This window comes from Ranitomeya imitator, chromosome 10 (genome assembly GCF_032444005.1).
Source record: "Ranitomeya imitator isolate aRanImi1 chromosome 10, aRanImi1.pri, whole genome shotgun sequence".
NCBI lineage: Eukaryota > Metazoa > Chordata > Amphibia > Anura > Dendrobatidae > Ranitomeya > Ranitomeya imitator.
Window position 1 is genome coordinate 23,555,983 of NC_091291.1, and position 15,431 is coordinate 23,571,413.

The following is a 15,431-nucleotide window of genomic DNA, read 5'->3' on the forward strand; positions in this document are numbered from 1 at the left end:
CAGGCTGGATAGTAGCTGTAAATCATTCTGATCAGAGGCCACCCAAGCGTGCTTCGGAAAACCCGATTAACGAGTATACTCGCTCATCACTGGTGGTGAGTTCTCCTTCAATGGAAGTCTTCAAACAGAGGCTGGAGATGGTTTAGTGAATTCTGCATTGAGCAGGGGGTTGGACACGATAACCCTTGAGATCTCTTCTAACTCAAACATTCTAGGATTCTACGAAAACTGCTATACATTTTCAAAGATGATCTGGAACCCGCTTGATGTGACAAACTTCTCTATGCTAAACTTCACATAACTTGTGACCGTTTCTCCTTTCGGAGAGTGACATGTTAAACATGTCGAGGTGAGGAAACTTAAAGCCGCAATGCTCCTCTGGGAAATATGCAAGTTGTCTCTTCAAAGAGGAAGAGGACTAGAACTCTAGTGCCACCTTTTGGAAGTAGCAATCCTAACAGTCAATGTCGACCCTTTAATGAACCTTGTCACATGACTTAGGATCCCGGTCAGACGCCTCTTAATCAGCCAAACCAGATCTCCACTTTGCACTGACGAGGGGCAGTACCCCCGAAACACAGTGTCTGCAAATTGAGATTCTGGTTTGGCTTTTATCCTAAGTCATGTGACAAGGCTCGTTAAAGAGTCTTTACCCTCTTAAAATTTGTAACAAAGGCTGTCTGATAAACGTGTAAAAATTTCAAGCTGAGCCGCCTGTTTACCCTCTTAAAATTTAGAGCAAGGGACATATGATTACTAGACATGAGTGAATATGTTCAGAAAATGATCGCGAAGCGTAAATTTGGCACAAATATGGCACATTCGGATTCGTGATCGGAAACACAAGCATTTTTTCTTAAAATCAGAAATAGTCGGTAAAATTCGGCAAAAGTGCGGGAAAATAATTGCGTTGCCACTAAAATATTTTAAAATAGACAATAGATAGAATAAAAGCTGGCAATTCAGCAGCTGCTTACAGTAAAATCACAGCGGGACCCGACAGGATACGATAGATGGATTAAATACAGTACACCACATAGAATAGATAGCTATATATATATATGTTAGTGACATATACAATTAGTACAGTGTGTATGCAGCTTATTGTACATGTATTTACTTATTAAAAGATTATTTTTCTGAAAAAAATTGTGTAGACTCCCGCATAATTTTCATAACCAGCAGAGGGAAAGCTGATGGCTGGGGGCAGATGTGTATAGCCTGGGAAGGGGGTAATACCCATGGAGCTTCTCAGGCTACTAATATCAGCTCACAGATGTATACTTGGCCTTTACTGGCTATTAGAATGGGGGACTCCTCCCCAAAATGATGTAGGGTCCCCTATACTTAATAATCAGCAAAGGCTAGGCTTATATTAATAGCCTAGGAAGAGGCCATGGATACTGGCCACCCCAGGCTAAAAACATCAGCTCTCAGCCGATCCAGAAAAGGCAAATCTATGAGATGCGCCAATTCTTGCACTTAGCCTCACTGAAGCGGTGGCAAGTGGGGTGATAGTTGGAGGGTTGATGTCACCTTTGTATTGTCAGGTGACGTAAAGCCCAGAGGTTAGTAATGGACAGAGGTTATTAATGGAGAGGCGTCTACTAGATGCCCCATTACTAAACCTATAGTCATATTGTATAAAAATACACACACACACAGAATAAAGTCCTTTAATTTAAAGAATGACACAGAGTCCTTTAATAATTCTTAATTAAACCATGCTTACGACATTGCCCATTCCAGTGATGCCATTGTCCACTGCAAAAGAATTAAAATAACAAACAGCAATATTCCTCACCAATCCGCAGATAAGACTTTAATCCATTTGTCCCACAATGGGTCTAGCTCTGCTACATCTAGATAGCAGGCTGTATGGTTACATGATGCGACTATACAGCCTGCCATCTAGCAGAGACACTGAGCAGCATCTGCTAACGCTGCCCAGCGTCTTGTGGTGAACTCCTATAACTTGTCTGATGTCACTGCGAGGGTGAGAAAGTTCTCATGCTTGCGGTCAGAAATGTCCTGGGAGTTCACAGAAAATGATCTCACTTCACCTAACTGACATCAGCACAGGTGCCATGGGAAAATTACTGAGCAGTAAGAACCTAAAGTCTCATCTCAGTTTTGCCAGAAAACATCTTGATTATCCCCAAAACTTTTGGGATCAGTGTGGACTGATGAGACAAACGGTGATCTTTTTGGAAGGTGTATGTCCAATTACATCTGGTATAGAAGTAACACAGCATTTCAGAAAGGAAACATCATACCAACAGTAAAATATGGCTGTGGTAGTGTGATGATCTGGAGCTGTTTTGCTGCTTCAGGTCCTGGGAGACTTACTGGTGTAAATGGAACCATGAATTCTGCTGTCTACCAAAAAATCCAGAAGCAAAATGTCCAGTCATCTGTTTGTGACCTCAAGTTGAAGCACACAGGACAATGATCAAAACCATACCAGGAAGTCCACCCCTGAATGGCCTAAGAAAAACAAAATTAAGACTATGGAGTGGCCTAGTCAAAGTCCTGACCTTAAAGGGACTCTGTCACCTGAATTTGGAGGGAACAATTTTCAGCCATGGAGGCGGGGTTTTCGGGTGTTTGATTCACCCTTTCCTAACCCGCTGGCTGCATGCTGGCTGCAATATTGGATTGAAGTTCATTCTCTGTCCTCCGTAGTGCATGCCTCCACCAAGTGGGTGAATGATCAATGACAATGCATCAGCTTTCAGGCAACAAGGTGCAGTGCTCTCACTAAGTGGGTAAATGATCAATGACAATGCATCAGCTTTCAGTCAACAAGGTGCAGTGCTCTCACTAAGTAGGTGACTGATCAATGACAATGCATCAGCTTTCAGTCAACAAGGTGCAGTGCTCTCACTATGTGGGTGAACGATCAATGACAATGCATCAGCTTTCAGTCAGCAAGGTGCAGTGCTCTCACTAAGTGGGTGAATGATAAATGACAATGTATCAGCTTTCAGTCAACAATGTTCAGTGCTCTCACTCAGTGGGTGACTGGTAAATGAAAATGCATCAGTTTTCAGGCAACAAGGTGCAGTGCTCTCACTAAGTGGGTGAATGATCAATGACAATTCATCAGCTTTCAGTCAACAAGGTGCTGTGCTCTCACTAAGTGGGTGACTGATCAATGGAAATGCATCAGCTTTCAGTCAACAAGGTGCGGCGCTCTCACTAAGTGGATGAATGATAAATGACAATGTATCAGCTTTCAGTCAACAATGTGCGGTGCTCTCACTCAGTGGGTGACTGGTAGATGAAAATGCATCAGTTTTCAGGCAACAAGGTGCGGTGCTCTCACTAAGTGGGTGAATGATCAATGACAATTCATCAGCTTTCAGTCAACAAGGTGCGGTGCTCTCACAAAGTGGGTGAATGATCAATGAAAATGCAGTAGCTTTCAGTCAACAATGTGCAATGCTCTCACTATGTGGGTGAATGATCAATGACAATGCATCAGCTTTCAGTCAACAAGGTGCAGTGCTCTCACTAAGTGTGTGAATGATCAATGACAATGCATCAGCTTTCAGTCAACAAGGTGCAGTGCTCTCACTAAGTGGGTGAATGATCAATGACAATGCATCAGCTTTCAGTCAACAAGGTGCAGTGCTCTCACTAAGTGTGTGAATGATCAATGACAATGCATCAGCTTTCAGTCAACAAGGTGCAGTGCTCTCACTAAGTAGGTGACTGATCAATGACAATGCATCAGCTTTCAGTCAACAAGGTGCAGTGCTCTCACTAAGTGGGTAAATGATCAATGACAATGCATCAGCTTTCAGTCAACAAGGTGCAGTGCTCTCACTAAGTAGGTGACTGATCAATGACAATGCATCAGCTTTCAGTCAACAAGGTGCAGTGCTCTCACTATGTGGGTGAACGATCAATGACAATGCATCAGCTTTCAGTCAGCAAGGTGCAGTGCTCTCACTAAGTGGGTGAATGATAAATGACAATGTATCAGCTTTCAGTCAACAATGTTCAGTGCTCTCACTCAGTGGGTGACTGGTAAATGAAAATGCATCAGTTTTCAGGCAACAAGGTGCAGTGCTCTCACTAAGTGGGTGAATGATCAATGACAATTCATCAGCTTTCAGTCAACAAGGTGCTGTGCTCTCACTAAGTGGGTGACTGATCAATGGAAATGCATCAGCTTTCAGTCAACAAGGTGCGGCGCTCTCACTAAGTGGATGAATGATAAATGACAATGTATCAGCTTTCAGTCAACAATGTGCGGTGCTCTCACTCAGTGGGTGACTGGTAGATGAAAATGCATCAGTTTTCAGGCAACAAGGTGCGGTGCTCTCACTAAGTGGGTGAATGATCAATGACAATTCATCAGCTTTCAGTCAACAAGGTGCGGTGCTCTCACAAAGTGGGTGAATGATCAATGAAAATGCAGTAGCTTTCAGTCAACAATGTGCAATGCTCTCACTATGTGGGTGAATGATCAATGACAATGCATCAGCTTTCAGTCAACAAGGTGCAGTGCTCTCACTAAGTGTGTGAATGATCAATGACAATGCATCAGCTTTCAGTCAACAAGGTGCAGTGCTCTCACTAAGTGGGTGAATGATCAATGACAATTCATCAGCTTTCAGGCAACAATGTGCAGTGCTCTCACTAAGTGGGTGAATGATCAATGAAAATGCATCAGCTTTCAGTCATCAATGTGCAGTGCTCTCACTAAGTGGGTGAACGATCAATGACAATGCATCAGCTTTCAGTCAACAAGTTGCAGTGCTCTCACTAAGTGGGTGAACGATCAATGACAATGCATCAGCTTTCAGTCAACAAGGTGCGGTGCTCTCACTAAGTGGGTGAATGATTAATGAAAATGCAGCAGCTTTCAGTCAACAAGGTGCAGTGCTCTCACTAAGTGGGTGATTGATCAATGACAATGCATCAGCTTTCAGATAACAAGGTTCAGTGCTCTCACTAAGTGAGTTAATGATCAATGACAATGCATCAGCTTTCAATCAACAATGTGCAGTGCTCTCACTAAGTAGGTGACTGATCAATGACAATGCATCAGCTTTCAGTCAACAATGTGCAGTGCTCTCACTATGTGGGTGAACGATCAATGACAATGCATCAGCTTTCAGTCAACAAGGTGCAGTGCTCTCACTAAGTAGGTGACTGATCAATGACAATGCATCAGCTTTCAGTCAACAATGTGCAGTGCTCTCACTATGTGGGTGAACGATCAATGACAATGCATCAGCTTTCAGTCAACAAGGTGCAGTGCTCTTACTAAGTGGGTGATTGATCAATGACAATGCATCAGCTTTCAGATAACAAGGTTCACTGCTCTCACTAAGTGAGTTAATGATCAATGACAATGCATCAGCTTTCAGTCAACAATGTGCAGTGCTCTCACTAAGTAGGTGACTGATCAATGACAATGCATCAGCTTTCAGTCAACAATGTGCAGTGCTCTCACTATGTGGGTGAACGATCAATGACAATGCATCAGCTTTCAGTCAACAAGGTGCAGTGCTCTCACTAAGTGGATGAATGATCAATGACAATGCATCAGCTTTCAGTCAACAATGTGCGGTGCTCTCACTAAGTGGGTGAATGATCAATAACAATGCATCAGCTTTCAGTCAACAAGGTGCGGTGCTCTCACTAAGTGGGTGAATGATCAATGACAATGCATCAGCTTTCAGTCAACAATGTGCAGTGCTCTCACTATGTGGGTGAACGATCAATGACAATGCATCAGCTTTCAGTCAACAAGGTGCAGTGCTCTCACTAAGTGAGTGATTGATCAATGACAATGCATCAGCTTTCAGATAACAAGGTTCAGTGCTCTCACTAAGTGAGTTAATGATCAACGACAATGCATCAGCTTTCAGTCAACAATGTGCAGTGCTCTCACTAAGTAGGTGACTGATCAATGGCAATGCATCAGCTTTCAGTCAACAAGGTGCAGTGCTCTCACTAAGTGGATGAATGATCAATGACAATGCATCAGCTTTCAGTCAACAATGTGCGGTGTTCTCACTAAGTGGGTGAATGATCAATAACAATGCATCAGCTTTCAGTCAACAAGGTGCGGTGCTCTCACTAAGTGGGTGAATGATTAATGAAAATGCAGCAGCTTTCAGTCAACAAGGTGCAGTGCTCTCACTAAGTGGGTGATTGATCAATGACAATGCATCAGCTTTCAGATAACAAGGTTCAGTGCTCTCACTAAGTGAGTTAATGATCAATGACAATGCATCAGCTTTCAGTCAACAATGTGCAGTGCTCTCACTAAGTAGGTGACTGATCAATGACAATGCATCAGCTTTCAGTCAACAATGTGCAGTGCTCTCACTATGTGGGTGAACGATCAATGACAATGCATCAGCTTTCAGTCAACAAGGTGCAGTGCTCTCACTAAGTAGATGACTGATCAATGACAATGCATCAGCTTTCAGTCAACAATGTGCAGTGCTCTCACTATGTGTGGTGAACGATCAATGACAATGCATCAGCTTTCAGTCAACAAGGTGCAGTGCTCTCACTAAGTGGGTGATTGATCAATGACAATGCATCAGCTTTCAGATAACAAGGTTCAGTGCTCTCACTAAGTGACTTAATGATCAATGACAATACATCAGCTTTCAGTCAACAATGTGCAGTGCTCTCACTAAGTAGGTGACTGATCAATGACAATGCATCAGCTTTCAGTCAACAATGTGCAATGCTCTCACTAAGTAGGTGACTGATCAATGACAATGCATCAGCTTTCAGTCAACAATGTGCGCTGCTCTCACTAAGTGGGTGAATGATCAATAACAATGCATCAGCTTTCAGTCAACAAGGTGCGGTGCTCTCACTAAGTGGGTGAATGATCAATGACAATGCATCAGCTTTCAGTCAACAATGTGCAGTGCTCTCACTATGTGGGTGAACGATCAATGACAATGCATCGGCTTTCAGTCAACAAGGTGCAGTGCTCTCACTAAGTAGGTGACTGATCAATGACAATGCATCAGCTTTCAGTCAACAATGTGCAGTGCTCTCACTATGTGGGTGAACGATCAATGACAATGCATCAGCTTTCAGTCAACAAGGTGCAGTGCTCTCACTAAGTGAGTGATTGATCAATGACAATGCATCAGCTTTCAGATAACAAGGTTCAGTGCTCTCACTAAGTGAGTTAATGATCAATGACAATGCATCAGCTTTCAGTCAACAATGTGCAGTGCTCTCACTAAGTAGGTGACTGATCAATGGCAATGCATCAGCTTTCAGTCAACAATGTGCAGTGCTCTCACTATGAGGGTGAACGATCAATGACAATGCATCAGCTTTCAGTCAACAAGGTGCAGTGCTCTCACTAAGTAGGTGACTGATCAATGACAATGCATCAGCTTTCAGTCAAACATGTTCAGTGCTCTCACTATGTGGGTGAACAATCAATGACAATGCATCAGCTTTCAGTCAACAAGGTGCAGTGCTCTCACTAAGTGCGTGATTGATCAATGCAATGCATCAGCTTTCAGATAACAAGGTTCAGTGCTCTCACTAAGTGACTTAATGATCAATGACAATGCATCAGCTTTCAGTCAACAATGTGCAGTGCTCTCACTAAGTAGGTGACTGATCAATGACAATGCATCAGCTTTCAGTCAACAAGGTGCAGTGCTCTCACTAAGTGGATGAATGATCAATGACAATGCATCAGCTTTCAGTCAACAATGTGCGGTGCTCTCACTAAGTGGGTGAATGATCAATAACAATGCATCAGCTTTCAGTCAACAAGGTGCGGTGCTCTCACTAAGTGGTTGAGTTGTAAATGAAAACACATCAGTTTTTGTTTTAACTAAAAAAAAATTACTAATTTAAATTACAACAGAGGATATTGTGCATTTCAGGAAACGACCGAGATACTTCCTGAAATTTCAGATGCAGATAATTGAGTTGTGTGTCATTGTACTCGTGGGACTCAATATGTAAGTAATTACTCATTAATTTTAAGCATAGATCTATGAACTGAATATAAACTACAGATCTACATGCAGAGATAACGTTGATATTTGGTATATCTGCAACTACTGACCTCTAATATAATGTAATTTCCTGATGTCACACGCAATGTGCTCATTGTTACATATTCATTGTGTCTGTCAATGTGCTGAAATTGGCCATGATGGTGGGGATCAGAGCTATTTGTCTTAAAAATTAAAAATGATCTAAAAGTATTTTAGTATGTTTGCCTACGTAGAAAAAAATCAGACAAAAATATGACGGGGAACCAAGGACATGACACTGCAGTACAAAGTGTATCCAAAGGACCAGAAAGAGGAACATTCTATAGTCTAACTTTCTAACTTTAGTTGGGTCAATGTTATCAGACACATAAAATGCTGTATCTAAGGGCAGAGGTTGTATGACTAATTTTTTGCATTCTAAAAAAAACACAGGTCACAAGGAAAACCATAAAGTCGCGTAGATTTTGAAAAATTCAGCTCCGTTTTTTTTGGCCCAAAATTCTAATTTTCTTTTCATCTTAAATTGTAATTTAAAAAAAAAAGAATGCAGGTTATATAACATCCAATATTTCAGGTTTTACACCAAAATTTTGTATTTTAGAATTTTTCTCCCACTAATTTTATTTTGTAGCAAACCTGAAAGCAATGTTGGGTAAATATTGTCAAAAACATAAAAAATGGTTACATTATAAATTATTTTGATTCCATAAAATTTCAGCTCGTACTGAGTTTTATGAAAATAAGCAGATATTAAAAAAAAAATCTGAAATTCTTCTCCTTTTTGATAGAGTTGTTATTTAGTGAAGTTGTCGTTATGAAATAAACCAATATGTGATGTGTTGCGACAAAGATTCTTACAACGATAATGGCTGATTAATTAATTCTTTTAACTAGTCCCGTGTTATTCATGCGTAGGAGACGGGTTGTAAGATGCATGATCCCATTGATATGGAAAATTCAGCAAAGATTTGGTCTTCACAGGTGATTTGAAACTAAACTTGATTTTATATATTATATATTCTTTATCACTATTCATCAGAAAACAACACCTTTTTGACCAAACTACTATTTGGGACACAAATTTTTTTGTGCTGTATCAGTATATATATGCAGTTGTGTGATAAAGTGTTTGCCCCCTTCCTGATTTCCTCTTCTTTTGCATGATTTTCACACTTAAATGCTTCAGATCACCAAACAAACTCAAAATGAGTTTTTTTAAATTAAGGTACCGTATTTTCCGGCGTATAAGACGACTTTTTAACCCCTAAAAATTGTCCCAAAAGTCGGGGGTCGTCTAATACGCCGGGTACGGGTGCACGGAGCGATCCTGGATGGTTCCCAGGGTCTGAAGGAGAGGAGACTCTCCTTCAGGCCCTGGGATCCATATTCATGTAAAAATAAAGAATTAAAATAAAAAATATGGCTATATTCACCCCTCCGACGGACCCTGGCTCTCAGCGGTGCAAGTGTCTGCCTTCGTTCCTAAGAATGCAGTGAGTGAAGGACCTTCGATGATGTCGCGGTCACGTGAGCGGTCGCGTGACCGCGACATCATCGCAGGTCGTTCACTCACTGCATTCTTAGGAATGGAGGCGGACGCTTGCACCACTGAGAGCCAGGGTCCAGCGGAGGGGTGAGTATATCCATATTTTTTATTTTTATTCTTTATTTTTACATGAATATGGATCCCAGGGCCTGAAAGAGAGTCTCCTCTCCTCCAGACCCTGGGAACCACCCACCGTATAAGACGACTGGGCGTAAAAGATGACCCCCGTCTTATACGGCGGGTATATCCCAAATTCCATATTTTATACGGAAAAGTTGGGGGTCGTCTTATACGCCCAGTCATCTTATACACCAGAAAGTACAGCATTTCCATTAATTATTAAGGGAAAAAGAAATCCAAACATACAAGGCCCTGTGTGAAAACGTAATTGCCCCATAAACCTAATAACTTGTTGGGCCACCGTTAGCAGCAACAACTGCAGTCAAAGGTTGCGATAACTGGCAGTGAGTCTTTACAACGCTCTGGAGGAATTTTGGCCCACTCATCTTCGCGGAATTGTTGTAATTTACCACATTGGAGGTTTCTGAACATTAACCGCCTTTTTAAGGTCATGCCACAGCATCTCAATCAGATTAAGGTCAGGACTTTGACTAGGCCACTCCAAAGTCTTAACTTTATGTTTCTTAAGCCATTCAGAGGTGGACTTACTGGTGTGTTTTGGATCATTGTCCTGCTGCATAACCCAAGTGCACGTTAGCTTGAGGTCACGAACAGATGGCCGGACATTCTTCCTCAGGAATTTTTTGTAGATAGCTGAATTCACAGTTCCATTTACTACAGCAAGTCTTCCAGCTCTTGAAGCAGCAAAACAGCCCCAGACTGTCACACTACCATCACCATATTTTACTGTTGGTATGATGTTTCTTTTCTAAAGTGCGGTGTTGCTTCTATGCCAGATGAAATGGGACATTGAACTTCCAAAAGGTTCAACTTTTGTCTTGCCAGTCCACAGAGTATTCTCCCAAAAGTCTTGGAGATCATCAAGATGTGTTCTGGCAAAACTGAGATGAGCCTTTATGTTCCTATTGCTCAGCAGTGGTTTTTGTCTTGGAACTCTGCCATGCAGGCCATGTTTGCCAGTCTGTTTCTTATGGTGGAGTCATGAACACTGACCGTAACTGAGGCAAGTAAGGCCTGCAGTTGTTTGGATGTTGTTGTGGGGTCTTTTGTGAGCTCTTACATGAGTCATCACTGTGCTCTTGCGTTAATTGTGGTCGGCCAGCCACTCCTGTTAAGGTTCACCACTGTTCCATGTTTTCGCCATTTGTGGATAACGGCTCTCACTGGAGTCCCAAATCTTGAGAGATGGCTTGATAACCTTTTCCAGACTGATATATCTCAAATACTTTGTTTCTCATTTGTTCCAGAATTTATTTAGTTTGTGGCATGATGTCTAGCTTTTGAGGACCTTTTTGTCTACTTCACTTTGTCAGGCAGGTCTTATTTAAGTGATTTCCTGATTGCAAACAGATGTGGCAGTAACCAGGCCTGCATGCAGCTAGGGAATTGAAACTCTGCTTCCCAAAGATATGATAAACGCAGTTAGTTTATGTTTTAAGGTGTGTTGGGGGGATAACGTTTTCCCACAGGGCCTGTAGGCTTGGGTTTCTTTTTCCCTTACCAATAAAGACCTTCATTTAAAAACTGCATTTTGTGTTTAATTGTGATGGTTTTGTCTACTATTAAAATTTGTTTTTTGATCTGAAACATTTAAGTGTGAAAAACATGCAAAAGAATGTGAAATAAGGAAGGGGCAAACACTTTTTCACACAATTAGGTAAATAAAGGGATACCTAATTTATTTTATTTTATTTCTGCCAACTGTTCTAAAACACAAAATCCAAAAATTAGTGAGATTTTAAGGTTACGTAAGAGAAAGAGTTTTTTGATTGCACAGATTTTCTTAGTAACATAGTTATTAAGGTTGAAGGAAGACTTTAAGTCCATCTGGTTCCACCCATATCCTAACCTAAGATGCCCTAACATGTTATATCTTATTTCGGGAGACAATGTTTAAGACCTTGAATTTTGAGCAATTACTTTTAGAGACCTGAGAAGGATATTAAAACTCTTTGGGATAACTGGAAAAACGGTTAAGGATTAATGATAATAGGCAAGAGGGAGGTCATCACCAAACGCTTCCATGATATAAGACCAACACCGTAAAACCTTGAATTATTTTCAGCTTGCCTTTTTTTATTAAATTATTTTCTTAGTGAGTACAAATAAGGATGGAGACAATTTTAAGTATATTTTAGGAAGAGGACAAAACACCAATGAGCTCTGAGTGTAAAGGGAAGAGATGGCTGAGATGAAAGAGATTGGAACCTGAATACATATTTGAGAACAATATCATGCATAAATATCCATCTGATCTTTTCTAACACCTTCTCTACGTCAAGGGAAAGAGGGATCTTTTCTTGTTGGCATAGATTACTAATTTAAAGAATCTTAGGTGTAAATCTTCTCCTCTCTACCTGTTCTGGGGCAATCGGGTCGGTAACGTGGGTTTACGTCTCATGGAGAAGATTTTGGCCCACCACATCAGCTTCAAATTTGAAAGGAAAATGGGACAGTTACCCCCCCCCCCCAAAAAAAAAAAAAAAAACACTTTATGTTTACCTTCCTTGACGAACTGAGTTACTCTGAATAAATTGCTGGCTATATCTAGTTTTAAAATGTGCTGTGGAGAATATCCTGGAATATTTGACCTATTGTTTAAAACTGTTTTTTTTTTGTTAAATCTATATTTTAAATTCTTTTGATTTTTTACATATACTTTTAAATCAGATTTATATTATTTTTACGTCATCTGAATCTTACAATTTTCCCATTGGCCTCTGGGAATTATTTAGGCTCCAAATTCCTGATGTTTCAGGAAACAATACATGTACAGTACATTAATCACAATTAACATACTTTGACCCTAACTTAAGCAATGGATACATGAAAAAAATGAACTTATACCCTCCCGGTTGCTGTTCACTTTTAGTCATTTGCCTGTGTAAGTCACAGTCACTGCTCATTATAGTGTGAACAGTGGCAGGAATCACTCCCCAATAGTTTGATTGACAACCTGCTTTGATTGGTCACTACATGGAGGATATAAATTCATTTTCTTAAAGTAGCTTCTGCTCAAATAAGACACCCAGGATTTAAAATTGTAGATTAACCCTATGTTTCCAGGCATATAGCATTTCTGGACATTGGCAATTCCCTTTAAAACATTTGAGTGTAAATGCATTAAGGTAGATCATTTTAATGACATTAACACATTTTTGTATCTATTTTACCTTTTCCATGTACCATCACTGTTTTTTCTGTTGTAGTCACTGATTAGCCTAATCCAGAATGAATCCTATTAAGCAGATTTATCTTCTCCTCATCTATCAAGGTAAATAATCTCATAATTACAGAATAATCCAATATAATGAGATTCTATGACTACGACCTCATGTTCTGCTCATTGTTTCCAGGCTTCTATCTGGGTTCTGTCTGTCAGCGATGGACGTTCCCTTCTAGAATTACTGCTCTGATTGGCTCCTGTGTGGAGATTCCTTGTACTTATCATCCTGCCAGGAGATCAGGAGCGTCTAGCGCTGTATGGTACTTATATCATTCAAGAGATTATATACAGATCCTAAACACCAAGGATTCATCTTCGTCTATAAGGATAAGTTATAAAGGTCGGACTTCACTGGTGTCGGCAGATAACAGCTGCACCCTGCGGATAGATCCTGTGAAGAGAGAAGATGGTGACAAATATTATTATCCAGGGATTGCAGAAGATATAGCAATAAATGCAGCTGATGAACATGAAGGATATGTTTATCTCTCTCTCACAGGTAAATATAAAAAATGGCCAATACCAAGAACCTGTGGAAATCTTCTGATTAGTTGAATCATTATATTCAATGATAAAATGTGTTTTTATAATATGTTCTGCTAGTGTGTGTATTCATATCAGTGGTGAGGTGGAAAGCAGTAAATCCCACATTGAACTGGTCTGTTTCAGTTAGGTAGGCTGTAAATAAAAGACCACATACATGATAGATAGCCTTGACGGTCGCAACTTGGCACCATCCAGGTTAAAAACTATTTATCCCCCAGACATGGATTACAGCGTGGGACAGAACGACCGACAGGTGAGGGATATTGTTGTTTTTTTTATTTTAGTTTTGTTACAGGAGACAAGGGCTTCAGTGGAATAGGCGTTAGGTGAGAATAGCTGTGTCTGCTATTTTTAAATAAAAAATTGATTCTCTGATTTGTTTTATTTCTAATAGAAGACTTTATTCTGGATGTGTCTTTATTTCCAATATAACTATAGGATTAGTAATGGACGGGTGTCTGATAGACGCCTCACCATTACTAATCTGTGGGTTTGATGTCACCAGACAATACAAAGGTGACATTAACCTCACAAATATGAATCCCACTTGCCACCACTACAGGGCAAGTTGGAAGAGCAAGGCAAATCTAATAGATGTGCCTTTTCTGGGCAGCTGCGGGCAGCTATTTTTAGGCTGAGGGGGCAATACCCATGGTCCCTTACTAGCCTGAGAATATCAGCCCCCAGTTATCTGCTTTGGCAAGTCTGGTTGTCAAAAATGGGGGGACACCATGCCATTTTTAAAAATTATTTATTTAAACAATTAAAAAAATATCAGAGTGGGGAACCCTCTGTTAGGGTTGGCGGAACGCACCGAATATATTTATTAGTAGTGATAGGTGCGTTCGCAACCCGGAATCCACCGTGCAGGAAAGAACCTGCTGCTAAGTAAGGCGGTGAAGTATATTAGTATAAACGAACTCTGTTACTTCACAGAGTCCGTTAGCAAAGAGAACGCTGTGCCCTGTTTAGCTCACAGGGGAACACAGCTACTTAGTAGAGCCGACAGTGGTCATGCAGTCAAATGCAAACATGCAACTCCTCTCCGGTGGAGCCGGAATTCTAATGGCTATTAGCCAGCCCTGAATCCACACACATGAAACTCCTCGCCGGAGGTGCCAGCATTCTAGGGGCTTATTTCAGCCGGATCCCTGACTGCACACACACGACCACACTGGCGCTGAGCACATACATAGTTTACACTAGCGCATGGCCGTGCGGTCATGCAAACCTTTTATAGCTGCAGCATGTACAGGACCTTCCCAGAAGTACCAATGCGAGGCTGCGACAGAAGTTGAGCACCTTCAGGAACTTCCTGGAGGACCAATGGGATCTGCTGCAGTATCTGAGTATGTGACCCTCGATCTCCAACGGAAGATCTAGCCCTGGGCATGCTCAGAAGCGGAAAAGCAGGACTTAGTCCCAAAAGCATCTGCTCGCCGCTGCCCAGCACTGGCTTCAGTGGCAGAAGCTGGAAAAGCAGCAGTAACCCTTTGCACAGCGTGAGACTGAGCAAGACACTGGGACCGACGTCTCCACTGAGCAGGTTCCAATGCGGCTGATGCAGAATGGAAGACCGCAGCGGACATGGTTCGAGATTCCCCCTTTGCAGCGACTGGAACTTGACTCCTAACACCCTCTATTCTTGATAACCAGCCTTGCTGAAGCTGACAGTTGAGGGTTGCAGTCCCCAGTTGTGAGTTTTGCCTGGCTGGTTATCAAAAATACAGGGGAACCCACGCTGGTTTTGTTTTTAATTACTTATTTATAGGGCAGACATCAGCTGATGAATACCCCCATCAGCATCCTATTACTTTTGAAGTAATTAGCGGCAGCAGGCATCTGCTGATGTAAGCAGTAGTCCCATCAGCTGACACCAGTGACCGGAGGTAAATTTTATACATCCGATCACAACTGCGGGCTCACGCTGTCATTTGACAGTGTGGGAATTGCGACT

At 41.3% G+C, this 15,431-nt stretch overlaps 1 protein-coding gene across 2 annotated transcripts in view; it reads left to right on the forward strand.

The window, feature by feature from the left end:
- The first annotated feature begins 7,936 nt into the window (after positions 1-7,936).
- LOC138652058 (B-cell receptor CD22-like) overlaps positions 7,937-15,431 on the forward strand; it is a 55,857-nt gene continuing 48,362 nt past the window's right edge. Inside the window, exons 1-3 of one of the 2 annotated variants that reach the window (XM_069742781.1) lie at positions 7,937-7,976; positions 12,912-12,976; positions 13,059-13,427. In XM_069742781.1, coding sequence (XP_069598882.1) covers positions 12,934-12,976; positions 13,059-13,427 — 412 coding nt within the window. In that variant the 5' untranslated portion in view covers positions 7,937-7,976; positions 12,912-12,933. Of the gene's footprint in view, positions 7,977-8,909; positions 8,997-12,911; positions 12,977-13,058; positions 13,428-15,431 lie in introns of those variants that run through there. The other variant, XM_069742782.1, reaches the window with a different exon arrangement.